Source organism: Guyanagaster necrorhizus, assembly GCF_019112545.1.
Source record: "Guyanagaster necrorhizus MCA 3950 unplaced genomic scaffold BT62scaffold_34, whole genome shotgun sequence".
In the NCBI taxonomy this organism is placed as follows: Eukaryota; Fungi; Basidiomycota; class Agaricomycetes; order Agaricales; family Physalacriaceae; genus Guyanagaster; species Guyanagaster necrorhizus.
This window is the reverse complement of record NW_025064913.1, coordinates 51,901-64,298: the sequence shown is the minus strand read 5'-3', so window position 1 is coordinate 64,298 and position 12,398 is coordinate 51,901. Positions and strand designations below refer to the sequence as shown.

At 48.1% G+C, this 12,398-nt stretch overlaps 4 protein-coding genes across 4 annotated transcripts; all 4 read right to left on the bottom strand.

Moving 5' to 3' along the window:
- Positions 1–1,989: 1,989 nt before the first annotated feature.
- BT62DRAFT_1079746 (uncharacterized protein) lies at positions 1,990–4,215 on the bottom strand (the record flags this gene model as incomplete). The annotated part of the gene is made up of 11 exons (XM_043179519.1): positions 3,875–4,215; positions 3,746–3,833; positions 3,513–3,674; positions 3,331–3,452; positions 3,208–3,268; positions 3,122–3,155; positions 3,017–3,073; positions 2,873–2,963; positions 2,606–2,802; positions 2,353–2,555; positions 1,990–2,301 (listed from the first exon to the last, which is right to left on the bottom strand). The coding sequence occupies exons 1-11, from the start codon at positions 3,985–3,987 to the stop codon at positions 1,990–1,992; spliced, it is 1,440 nt and encodes a 479-aa protein (XP_043035286.1). The 5' UTR covers positions 3,988–4,215.
- Positions 4,209–5,441, bottom strand: BT62DRAFT_936680 (uncharacterized protein). Its single transcript, XM_043187172.1, has 2 exons — positions 5,109–5,441; positions 4,209–5,058 (listed from the first exon to the last, which is right to left on the bottom strand). Exons 1-2 carry the CDS (start codon positions 5,390–5,392, stop codon positions 4,248–4,250), a joined length of 1,095 nt encoding a protein of 364 aa, XP_043035285.1. The 5' UTR covers positions 5,393–5,441; the 3' UTR covers positions 4,209–4,247.
- Positions 5,442–5,843: 402 nt separating this feature from the next.
- BT62DRAFT_982656 (alpha/beta-hydrolase) lies at positions 5,844–7,570 on the bottom strand (the record flags this gene model as incomplete). The annotated part of the gene is made up of 13 exons (XM_043189705.1): positions 5,844–6,094; positions 6,144–6,244; positions 6,294–6,312; positions 6,343–6,366; positions 6,401–6,530; positions 6,579–6,694; positions 6,743–6,842; positions 6,896–6,941; positions 6,972–7,006; positions 7,081–7,133; positions 7,157–7,195; positions 7,225–7,300; positions 7,403–7,570. The coding sequence occupies 13 exons, from the start codon at positions 7,568–7,570 to the stop codon at positions 5,844–5,846; spliced, it is 1,158 nt and encodes a 385-aa protein (XP_043035284.1).
- Positions 7,571–9,864: 2,294 nt separating this feature from the next.
- BT62DRAFT_1079743 (uncharacterized protein) lies at positions 9,865–12,383 on the bottom strand (the record flags this gene model as incomplete). Its single annotated transcript, XM_043179518.1, has 10 exons — positions 9,865–10,195; positions 10,254–10,282; positions 10,330–10,360; positions 10,417–10,537; positions 10,585–10,685; positions 10,985–11,128; positions 11,168–11,189; positions 11,376–11,522; positions 11,572–11,614; positions 12,116–12,383. 10 exons carry the CDS (start codon positions 12,381–12,383, stop codon positions 10,091–10,093), a joined length of 1,011 nt encoding a protein of 336 aa, XP_043035283.1. The 3' UTR covers positions 9,865–10,090.
- Between the last annotated feature and the right edge of the window lie 15 nt (positions 12,384–12,398).

Here is a 12,398-nt window from a genome sequence, read left to right as displayed (position 1 = left end):
GTCCGTATCGTTGGGTTTGAGGTTTAGCTTGCGCTTTTTTTCCTATAATCTTCGGTGATCGTATTCTTCCCTCACTACAATTCTTCCTTCTTTTTACAGGAAATACAATCGAGTCCGAGAAGTCCTCAGTAAGTTATACGGTGCCTCTGACAAGAGTAAGAGTCGGGGAGTTCCGCTTTTCCCAATACCCTTCGGAAATGGCGCAAATTACAGTAATATGGCGTAATGGACATCTAAAGTGGAAATTTCCAGAGATATATATGAACAATAAGAGCAGTCACGGTAAACAATTATCTCTGTTGCTGGATACATCTTCTATGCAACTTCGTGTTCCGATTTTTGGCGAGAACACATAGACAATTAGCTGTACATACCTGCCATATTTTCTGGTCCCAGACACACGTCGTTCCCGTTATTATGAGATAATATGTCGGGCCACATATTTTTCGTTCTCCGGGATGCGATATCTAGGATCCCTTTTCTTAGCCATCATCATTGCGAATGTGTGTTGTTCCCAGTTCGTGGCGCTGGGAACCGAGCGAACGCGGATCCATGGAGCCCTCCAACACCTTAGCTGAAACAATTAGAGAAACAGCAACTTTTTAAACGGTTCTGATCCCAAATTCTCTACTGAAGAAAAGGATAGGTGATAGCAGTGTCCTTGCATGAGGTCCCAGATGAGCTACGGAATTTGTAGCCCAGAGAACTAGGGGTCCGGGGAGTTGAGGGGTGGCAAACAATTTTTCTCTGCACCCTTTTACAATACACACCCGTTGCGAAGGCTTGGAATTGGATCCTCGACCCGACAGCCGGTCGTCTATAAGCTGCAGTCTGTCGTCCCTTGCTAATTTTTAGATGCTGCCAACCTGGAGAAGCATAAATTCCTGTACCCAAACGAAGAAGTGCTGGTGTCCTCTCAACTGTCGCTAGAGCATATCATTCGTGTCATGGTAGATCAACGGTAGATGGTCTCCGACTTATTGTTGTATATTTGTGTACCATCGGAGGAAATCACGGTTCAACTCCGTATCGTGGCAATAATGGACGCCAGGCAGCTTACTTTTGCATATTTTACGATTTCGCAGATTGGATGATCTCAAAAAGTACCATGTGGATAGTGAAACAATATCGCTAGGTCCAAGAGGGAGAATGGGGAAACACTGGAAAATGCTCAACTCAATAATACCACATCGAGTGCGCATACATACAGCGACATCATGTGCGTAATGGACGGAGCTTACTAAACTGAGGCCAAAGAGGGAACGGGCAACACAGGAGATGCATATGAGAACAGATAATTGGCCAGCGACGTGAGCAGGAAGCAAAGCAACCACCTCTATCTATAACTCCTTTGAGCACTAGGCACCTAGCGGTCCGGCATTGCCATAGGTGCAGCGACGGAAAGACGACATTCCCAAAACAGAAGGGCAACATGTACCACATGATTCTGTGAAGAATCTAGTCGAAGTACATCGTACTGAAACAGAGGGCTCAGGGCTAATATCAACATAGATAACTAGAATACTCGAACCCGGGTCATTCAGCCCAACGCCCCGAATCTCGGAATTCATATTCAGTGGGGACCATGGTGTGAGTTGTTTGATACGCCTATGCCGTTCACGTTGTCATGAGAATAATATATTTGTTCCCCCTTCGGGATGGGATGCTTTACTCCAAGGGATCATTTCAATTGTCATTCCAGATGTGCGCTGGAACCGAGCGAATGCGGATTCATGGAGCGACTCACTCCGTGTTCCCCAACAGGTGGTAGCAGGGCCCTTCCCTGTATGTGTCTTAGGCAGGTCCAAAGACGAGCTACGGATTAGGCTTTGATGATTGTGACAACACGCCGGTTGCTACTCTGAGCTAAACCATATTACAAAAAGATCGACGACGAAAAGACATGATCAGTAATGAAAGATACGATAGACACCCCGAGCTGTCCTATGAACCCTGAAAAGTCGAGGATAATGGCTTGGCCGGGGATAATTATCCAGGTCGCAGGAGGAGTCCCACGTGAAGGTAGCGATAGTCGAGCTCTGGGAGTGTGATACTTCTAAGAGCGTCCCTCATGAAAATGTACCCCGCCACATAAATAGTCGTCAGTCGCTCTTGAAGGAAAATGATCTTCTGCGCACCTGGTCCAATATGATTTCGGGCGGGACAGTTACGTAAAGGATATCCCCCATCGTGAACGAGATAAAGGTGAGAGACGCAAGAGCTGTGGCCTTGACGTTCCCGACAGAGGGTTATGATGCGGTTCCCGGAAAAGTCAGGGAGAACGAGGGAGGGTACGTTTGTCTACAGGCCGGACGCGAATGAACCCAGGTCTTCCGCCATGAATATTCATACCAAGGTGAGATGGAAATCGGCTCGCGTCATCCGCAGTTGCAGCGTAGGTAGTGCCAAAGAAGGTCGTATCGCAGGAGTGAATGAAGGAGACGACGGAATCGGGAAGTTCTTCGTTCGGAAGATGGCGCTGGTCGTAAACCATCCCTCTCGGTGAACCTTGGTATGGCACGAGCTCTCGGAGAGGAATATACTTTGGACAGTTCCTGGAGAAAAGCCTTTAGCTATGATACGATTATGCAACAAAAAATCATACCCAAAAGCCTCATTGACATGGGCCCCAAACTGGTATCTATCACCACACCCCTTTCTCTTCGTGATCTTCCCCGCAAATTTATTCCTGCGATGATGGTAAGAGCTATCTTCGATTCTGCATCCGTTGAGCGTCCTGCGAGCCGCATGGTGTAACCGCAAAGCGCCTTTCGGAAATCATGACTATGCAAAACGGATGCGCTTAACCACATGCAACGTTCTAGCCATACTTGGCTTAGATAGACTCCACACGCCACATAGTGTGTACTACCAATGCCGAGGGAAAACAACTTTGCCGCGTAAATCGTTCTGGCCAGCGGCAACGATAGTATAGTTGGCAGAATACGAGCCGAGCAAAGATTCTGTATGAGTCGAGTGTCAGTTGATTAAACACAGTGAAGAAACGCAACTATACCTATGTTGGTCGGTGGTTCGGTGGGAGGGGACGTGATACGCGCGCTACGAACCCAACCTCACCTGTTGGTGAAGAATAGTTGGCTGTAGACCTTGTATCCATTACTCTCTCCTCTTCGCCCTTCGTCCCTGCCCAGGACCTGAATATTCAATGTTGATTATGCCCGCCGAACGTTTTCTTTAAGGCCAGACGTTCACCGTGACCTCGGTCCCATACCAGGTAGATGAACTGGAAGATAACCATGACGATATGCTGAGATATAGTTGCATTTCTGCTCTGTGTTTAATCAACTGACACTGGACAAGATTGACTACCAAAGTTGATTTCGAGAATGACGAAGAACCGATCCCGTGTTGGTGAGTTTAGCCATCAAGGAGAAATGTGACTGTGCGTCAACCAGATATGAAGCTACGGTGATCTTCAACAGTTCATCTGCCTAGGCATCATTAGGAGCCATCAGAGTCTTCCCGACCGCGGCAGATGTAATGGGATGCACACTAGAAAGCTCTTTGGGGCAATGAAGGACAGGAGGACGTTCTAGGATCGTGACCAAGGAGAAGAGAAGCTCGTCGAGGACGTAACTAAACGTCGTTCCCTGCTTACATTCAGGATCCTCCCCAAAGATGACAACAGTCCGTTTCCTGCTGATACTTGGGATCTAAAGCCGTTTCAGTTGTCGTAGCTTCCTTAGGGTAGAGCCGGGGGAAAAGGCTGAGTGGCGGGCGCGACAGTGGGGTTGGACAAGACTGTTACAACCATGTCCAGTAGGATGAAGCGAGGAGAGAGAGCAGAGTCATAGACCTGTATGTACTCGACACTGGGAATGAGGAGACATAGGAATGAGGAGACATAGGATACGTCTTGGTCCCCGGAGCTTCGCGAACTTTTACTATAGCAAGATCCTTCAAAGATTCGAGGGAAGCGACGAGGTTGTACTTGAATGTGAGGTATTCTCCAAAGTGAGGGATCATGACCACGAAAGAGAAAGCTGGCTTTAGTACGAGGCGCAAAATATAGGATGCCGATGTGCTTCTACATTATTCCTTGGTTCTACGAACGAACCACAGAGACGAGGAGACCTCGTATAAAATACAGCAAAGAGTGCATTAAACACACCGTCCTGATATCCAATACCGAACAGACTACACAATCCGCAATAAAAATGACTAGTTAGAAATGTATGGGTGAGTTAAAAAAAAGTTCAATGCAAGGGTAAAGAAAAGAACGGAAACTATTCGCCACCCAACGGACTGGGCCGTCTAGGCTGGGCAGCTCCAGGCGGAGGCAAGGGCATAATAGCTCTAAACGGATCCTCCTCTATGCTTGGTTCGCGAGAATGCCCACTCGGCTCACGAGGGGGGGGCCACACCTCTTCGCGGAACAGGCTGCCCGAGTCACCCCGGACAACCGAAGTAGTGGAGTATATCGACGGTTCAGAACGCGGAAGAGAAGGATGCGAGGCTGATCGAGGTACCGAGACTGGCGTGGTCGGTTGGTCCCTGTACCTCGTCGTATCCTCAAACTCGTCGTCGAGCAGACCGACGGCCCCAGCACCCTTGCCCTCCCGCTTGATCCGCTTGATGGTCTCCATGAACCCGATGCGCCTCTTCTGGGCGCGTTTGTATATGAATACGACACCGAGGGCGAGGAAGGCGAGGACGACAGCAGAAGTGGTGACGCCGGCGATGAGGGCGGTGCGGTTTATGTTGCCGGGGCCAGAGCCGGAGCCAGAGGTGGCGAGAGCTGTAGGCATGTTGGTGGTATATGTGGTGAGCTGGCCTGAAATGGAGGTCACGATCGTCGTGAGAGATGTCGTGCTCGAGTCAGAGGAGGTTGTGGTCACTGATGGTAAAGTTGTGGTTGTATCTGTTTGGGAGGTGGTGGGCGCTGTCGAAGACGTTGTTGTTGTGGGTGAGAAGACAGACGTCGTCGAGGTGAGGGTAGAAGTCGTGGACGATGTGGATGGCGTCGTAGATGTCGTAGAGAACGTCGAGCTCGGCGTCGACGTCGTAACGGAGGAGGAGCTGCTGCTAGTGGTCGTTCTGTAAAAAGATCAGCGCCGAACTCGGCGGGAAGATGGGCAGCGACGTACATGGTTGACGTCGATGAGGTAGACGTCGTCGTCGTCGATGTCTCTGAAGTGGAGCTGGTTGATATCTCACTCGTGGACGTGGTCCCGATCACATTGCTTGTTGGAGCTATCGACTGCCCGCCACCCGATCCCGATCCCGCCGCACTCGTATCAGAAGTGACCGTTCCAGTGCCATCTGTAGTCGATACCTGGCCTGCGACCGCAGTAGTTCCGGAAGTGGGCTGCCCAGCACCGGATTGGCTGGCAGGTCCCTGCCGAGGGCGTAGTGGGCGCTTAAAAGTCATTAATGTGATGCTGAACGATCGATATGGTGCATGCACTAGGGCAGTGAAGAGTAAGACAAATTGAGAGAAAGGATTTAGTATCTCTGCGGCGCGAAGAGGCTCTGAACTATGGCTTACCCAAATTCTGTATAGCAGCCGCAGCCGCAGCTAAGAACACAGAGATTCAGAAATAAATCTGCAGCAACCAGGGCTGGTGGTCGCAGCAAGGAAACGACGCGTAGTTGATGGTGACGAAAAGAATGGAAGATTTGTTTACCTTTGTTTGCGTCGGGCACTGGTTTGTCACGGATCATCTTTGTTCCGATTCTTGAGCTCGTGGCGGACGCAGTGAGCTCGGCTACCACACGAAATAATGCTGCACGTCACTGTCTCTAACCCGGACTGCTGGTTTTACTGGGTATTTCCACCAGCTCACATCGTTTCATGATACAAAGAAAAAGTTTAGTACTATTCACACACGCGGTCTCAATCCTCCGTCATCTAAAGCGAATGTGAGTCCCCTGGCACTGCGCGTCTTCTCCACGACCTTCCCATCTACCACCCATTCCCTCAACCTCTCTTTCACAAACTGCCTCTGACCGCTCCATGCCAGCCCGAAGGTCCACCTTTCGTTCCCCACCCAATTGCACAGCCAATCATTCGCACCGACGTATATCAGCCACCTTGACGCCCCGCCCCACTCAAGAACCGCAGCAACGTGATCTTTGGTGATGGTGGGATGTAGGTTCATCCTGAGCGGCGCTGAAATCACGTATTATGTCGTTTTTGCATGATGAGAAATTCTCAGCAACTTCCATATCCACTCCGAGCAGAGAGCGAACCGAGGGAACAGAGACGTATTCCGAGATGTATCTAGAATGCTGTTCAAGGTAGGAGCGAATGAGACGCGATTCATACTCACTTTCTCATGGGATGGCAACCTGTTTCAAAATAGTCACCGTCTCATTCACGGCTCATATCGCACGGATTCATTCCTAGGATCTGTCAGGATATATTGCCAGTGGATACCCGAAATTCGTCTCGTTCTGGCGTATGGGGTACCAATGACGGCGCTGCAAAGGGAATATGCTGCACCACAATTAATAGGGTCAAGGACATTAATACACGCGTCCTGCATCCATCTTTCACACCTGCATTTCTGCGAATGAAAATCAGTGATTGTAGACCAAGAGAAGACAAGATGAACCGTGGATTTAATTGTGACGCAGGTCGAGATGTTCACGATGGGAGGGACAGATGTCCACGTGCACTCCATATCGAAGTACGATAATACCATTGTAATACTGTCTGTCAACCCATTTGCTATGCAAAATAAGACTCTGATAAGGAATAGAAAAAAAACAATCCTACCAATCATAAGTGACTTGGGATTAATCAGTGGACGATCCCTGCTCAGGAGTAGAGCATTATTATTATAAATCGCCAAAGCAAAAAGTGGAAGGAAACGTCCCTAAAATGTTCATCATTACAAAAAATTGCGAGTTAAACAATATGAAAGCTTACACCATACGACTCGCCCGCCATATGTAAAGCCCGTCCCTCGAACTGCCTCTAACCCTCAAAGAAAATGGAAATGAACGCAACGATGTCCCACCCCGCTTCTTCGGTAGTACTCTGAGTATGAGAGGGAGGGGAAGGAGGGGGAAGGATTCAACACACAGCACACAACAGACCGTTGACTCCCTTACCACCGTTTCTCCATACAAGAACCCCACACCGACGGGCTGGTCGACAATGAACACTTTCGCGTTCGTATTCCTGGACGGTACTTTGGTCCGTACGCATCGAGCACGCGACAAGGGCCTCAGACACATGGCTCGGGCTCACCCAACTCCAAGTCGAGGAAGAGCACCTCGGCCCACCATTAGTCCAGAAAACTACATCGTCCCTATGCGGATCGGTCCTGCTCTAGAAAAAGTAGAAAAATAGATGCTAGGCTTGGGAGATGTCGATGTATCTAGTATAGGCTAGCGTGCAACGGAGATAGAGGAGAGACGAGACGGACTGTACGGTTTCGTGGCAGAACGCCTCGGAAGCCTTCTTGATCCTGATGGAGTGGCTGGGGTATAAAGCGTGTCGGAGAGTTCTGAAACAGGCAGCAGATAGGCTAGCAAGAGAGTTTACGCCGCCGTCCCTGGAGCAGTTATCCCGGCGACCCAGTTCGGTGGAGAGCACCATCGATACAAAGAAGCGTTTTGGCTATGCATCTTCGTAGCAGGGATAACAGGATCACGGTGGATGCTATCCATATCATGGCGCCGTCAGTGGCCCACAGCTGGTACGATTGGGACCATGTATATCAGTAGCAAGTGTGATGGCAGGGTTAAAGAAACCGGCCCGGCCGACGCCGATACAGCCACCGTTCGCTCTATTTGCGCTTTTACTATTCCTTCCCACGTTAAAGTTATCCGAGGAGTGTCCCGTTTCTCTCTTCTCATCGCCTTGATTAAGTGTGTGCGGCTCCTCCATCATTAGTGCCAGTCTTCCTGAAATGTTACAAGACAAGCTCCTTAGAGACTGTCAACGTTCCTAGTCGTGCGTTATTGCATTCAGATATGGCTCAACTATCACGTTCGCCTTGGACTTCGTCGTTCAATTCCCCATACCCGAATAGTTAATCGTTAGCAAGTTGCGGTCTATTTCTCACGGGCCCCCTCTGAAGGTTCCCTTTTCACTCTACCCACACTCCTGGCTGGGAGAAAGAATCGGCATGCGTCGTGCTACTCCATTCATACTCGTTCCTCCGGTCTTCGTCGGCAACTTTCCTATCTATCTCGAGGGTTACTGGTACAACTGCTAGTGTTGTTCGCCACTGGGTTCGATTCCCTGTACCCAAATTATCCGATAGCACTGTGTCGTTCCTGTCTTTTTTCATTTCACCTGCGCGAGGTGTGCCTCAGGGTTTCCTGTTTTTCTTCCCCTGCTATTATTTCGAGTTTCACTAAGATTAGCCAGTTAATTGAGTGTCTTTTTTGCTGAGATTATGAGTACGTCATATATTTTCTCTTGTGACTGTCACTGTAATGGCTAGCAGGCTCCAAATAGAAGATCAATTCCCTGATTCTAATAAATGTTCTTATTACGAGCACTCCTCATTCATGGACAGATATTGTATTCGCCGGACATGATTATTATAGGGTATCATTAAAGTTCGACTATTATATAATACATATTCATATTCCTCCTTCTTGTTCGAATATGGCGCAACGGCGAACCTAAATAACCCTATCTTGGTTCAATTCAAAGGATACGAATACATATTTCAGAAAAAGAACCTTTTTTTCGGTATTTCTGGCCGATTATTCATAAAGGCTGGCCCCCCGTCACCCCAATTCGTTCAGTCTAAAGGCAACTGGATATAGCCTAACCGTCAGTGGGGCTTTGAGGTTCGATCCCTCACATCTGGATGGTTCAATGCTGATGTTCTCCTTTTCTTTTTACAGCGGCTCATGTTCATCGCGAGACTAGACGGTCACTAAGGATAGCATACAATCATGGACTTATATCTACCAGAAGATGGATATCACCGGTCTAGTGTTATAGAATCTTGTGGTTTCGGCTCTTAGCCTTGTCCGTGAGTAAATATGTAAGCCTCTTCTGCCATTAGTATCAGTCTTGCTGAGAACCCAGCTCCCCCAAAGAACGTTAATGCCAAAGTTTATTGTTAGCCCTCATCATTTCATTCGAATATGGCATAACCATCGCGTTCATCATAGGTGTCACGGTTCTATTCCTCAAGTGTTCATAATGGTCTGAAATTGTCTTTGATGCATTTTTTCACGGAACTCCACTTGTCGCTCCACCCACACACCGTCGTCTGGGAGAAAGAATCGGCGCAGCGCCGTGTCATTCCATTCAGCTCCGTCCTCATTATTGGCTAGCGTTGTTCACCTCTCTGTTCGATTCTCTGTCAATAAGATGGGGGGGACTGATGCTTTTCACAGGCCCAAGGGTGTGTTTCTCCACTCGTGTTGTTCTTTCTCTCCAGTTTTTAATTATGAGCTTCGTGCTCGAACTTGAGGCCAGGAAGGGCTGAAGGCCAAAGCTCGCCAATATCATAATCCCGAAGAACAATTACCGATTATTCTGAGATCAGGCACAGAATCACCCTCTCTTTTATGTCGGATATAGTATAATCGCCAGTGGTCATTTGGCGGGTGGGTTCAATTCCCTATATTCGAAGCCATCAGCATTAGTGCTTTTTAAAACCCCGCGTGACACTTGCCTCTCGAAGGGACCTATCTCTAGCCTACAGACAAAGAGTATTATGATGGAACCCCTGGGGTTCAATTCTGCCCATTTATGTAATTCTTTCTCTTTGCGTTCGCCGTTCCTCAGAGATGGACGGCTTTCTTCGAACCCATCTTTCCAAATCGGTTGTCACGAATCTACTTCATAAGATGCAGATTGAAGAGTCCTCTCCCCTTCTCCCTTTCTTTTTCCACTAACTCGTTCACATGACTAATACTAACTTCAAAAGAAATATAACCACTACCTCCCTCCCCTCACGGGAACCGATGTGGTTCAACGGCGAGTGCTACCACCACCACGCGCCTGAGGTTCAATCCCCTAGGTACGAATCTTGGTATTATTGGCTACATACTTTTCTTTTGCAGGAGCCACTCCTATGTACGACTCTACGTCTGCCGCATTTCATTTTCCTTCGGTGCCTAATACCAAACAGAGCACCATACACAATCAAATGTATTTCGTCTCCCCAACATCGCTGACAAGAATCCTAGTCTTCTTGCACTCTTCAACCAACTTCCTGGGCGGCTCCATAACCTCCTCGGATGTCAACATCTACTTCCTACAAAGAATCAGAATCTTAAAGAGAAAGACGACATAAAACACCCCTCACCCCCAATTCATAGCTACCGCCTTCTTCACCTTCAAATCCTTGAAATACGCACGCTATCCTGCGGCGCACAATGTACAGTCGACATGAACCACCTCATCTGGTACGCCCTACCAGAAAAATAAATCCATCAACAAACATCCATTTACAAACTCGCTCCATCTACCCGATAGGAATCATTGCCAGATCGAACCCCCCCCCCCCCAAACCTCTGCCGAATCTCCTTGGAGATAAGACACACTGGCCGCTCCTTCACGTTCTCCCCATCCTTAATGGTGTTCACAGCGCTATGCTATGGTTCATAAACTGTAGGATCTTGAAAAGGAATGCTCACTGCACACAGCGACCGATTTCCGTGTGGAAAAATGTGCCCTGAAGACTTGATTGCTGTTCGTTAAACGGGCGAACCGGTAGAATAGGCAGATCGCATACTGTCTGAAAGAACCGAAGTGAAGATGAAAAAAATACATTTGTGGTAAAGTTAGCCATCAGCATCTATCGGATTATCGCATGATGATAGAAACTTATCCTTGCCTGCCTAGGTTATCATGGTGCAGTTACCAGTAAGGCACCCATGCTTGACACGATTTTAAGGGTAGACGTCTTCTGACATTGCCCCGATGTTCAACTGACAGCTTCACAAGACATTGGTTTCAAACATTCACGCGTATCACCTTGGTTTTTTGTGCGGTATGAGCACCGAAGGCTCAATTATCACAGGCACATGTAGTCACCATCTCCATCATACGTTTACCGCGGTTCTGATCCATGGCGAAGTCGATGAAAATGTTCGTAGCTAAGGCTGCAGAACCAAGACGGTTTAGGGAAAATGAAGGAGGCAAAGATTCCGGTTCATGAACACCAGCGTTTCCCCGATGCTGGAATGAAATACATCAGACTCGTGCCCTGTCTATCACCTTCAAAACGTCGATATCTTGACTGCATACGAAACTCCACAGATCAGCCGGTACGTCATCTGAGAATATGATAATATTGTGGGAGAATAAATATCTGGCCACGTGCTACTGGATCGTGAATATCGAACACGCGTTTATTTTTTAAGGAACTTGATGACTTGTAAGTTGTGGTTCTGTGCCTTGGAGCCACTTCCGCTTTTCTCATTACCTTGCGATCGTTTCCATGGCAGATGCAAGGATAAACTCCGATAAGCGCCCAGTTCCAGTTTCCTCCAATTGCTCGTCAATAGAATGGGTCGTCCTTGTATAAACGCACTGGGCTGGGATGCGACGCCTTGTAGAAGTGATGGAGGATCTGATCAACTTTAGTAACGCATACCGTCCATGGGATCATGAAAACGTACTGTAAATGTATATTCGGCATGTGATTCATCCCGTCATTCAGGTCTGAGTTGCACCAAACTGTGAGATGGACCAGTACTGCAAAGAGACCAGTTGTTTCGGGAATACAGGACCGGAACTGCTACGCCCCGGTGGCGCTGGTGACAGTCACGCTTCCTCATTTATGACGACCATGTAGATAGTAGACTCTCGTACCGGAGGTTAGAGAGCCTTATTATGATGCAAAGGAGATTTATAACTCCTTATATGAAGGATTGCAGTTCCTATCGAGCTCGAATACAAAATATCGAGTCATCGACTGGGATATAGACACTTGTTCTCTTGTTAAGGCAGTAGCGACTCCTTCGGAGAAGAATTGCAAGCAGCGGTGGCAGCCCGGAGTGTCAGAACATAAGGTGTGGCGATCGAGCAGATACGTTTTTCTGTCTTTTTTCAGGATGTCATGCTAACCCATCACGAGCTCAGATTTCATGGAACGCCAATTTTTATCCCACAGAAATCTGCGGGATCGCGCCACAAGTCAGAAAATGTTTTCTCCAGCGAGACCATCCGCAGTTATTGTTGCGTCGTCTTCCTTCAAACTGAACGTATACGCCTCGTCCATGATTACAAACAGTAGGGTAGATTCACGATCTTCAACAAGAACGAGTTCAATGCCCATTGTCATGGAGCTCCTAGTGATTAAGACTGCCCATATGGAGAAAGCGTTCTCGACCTCGGTAATGAAATCTGGTTCAAGAGAAATCTTAACCACGGTCATTCGGACATGTTGGATGATTCCAAGAGACAGTAGGTATTCTTGTGTCTCCGACATTGTGGCTCTGATGTG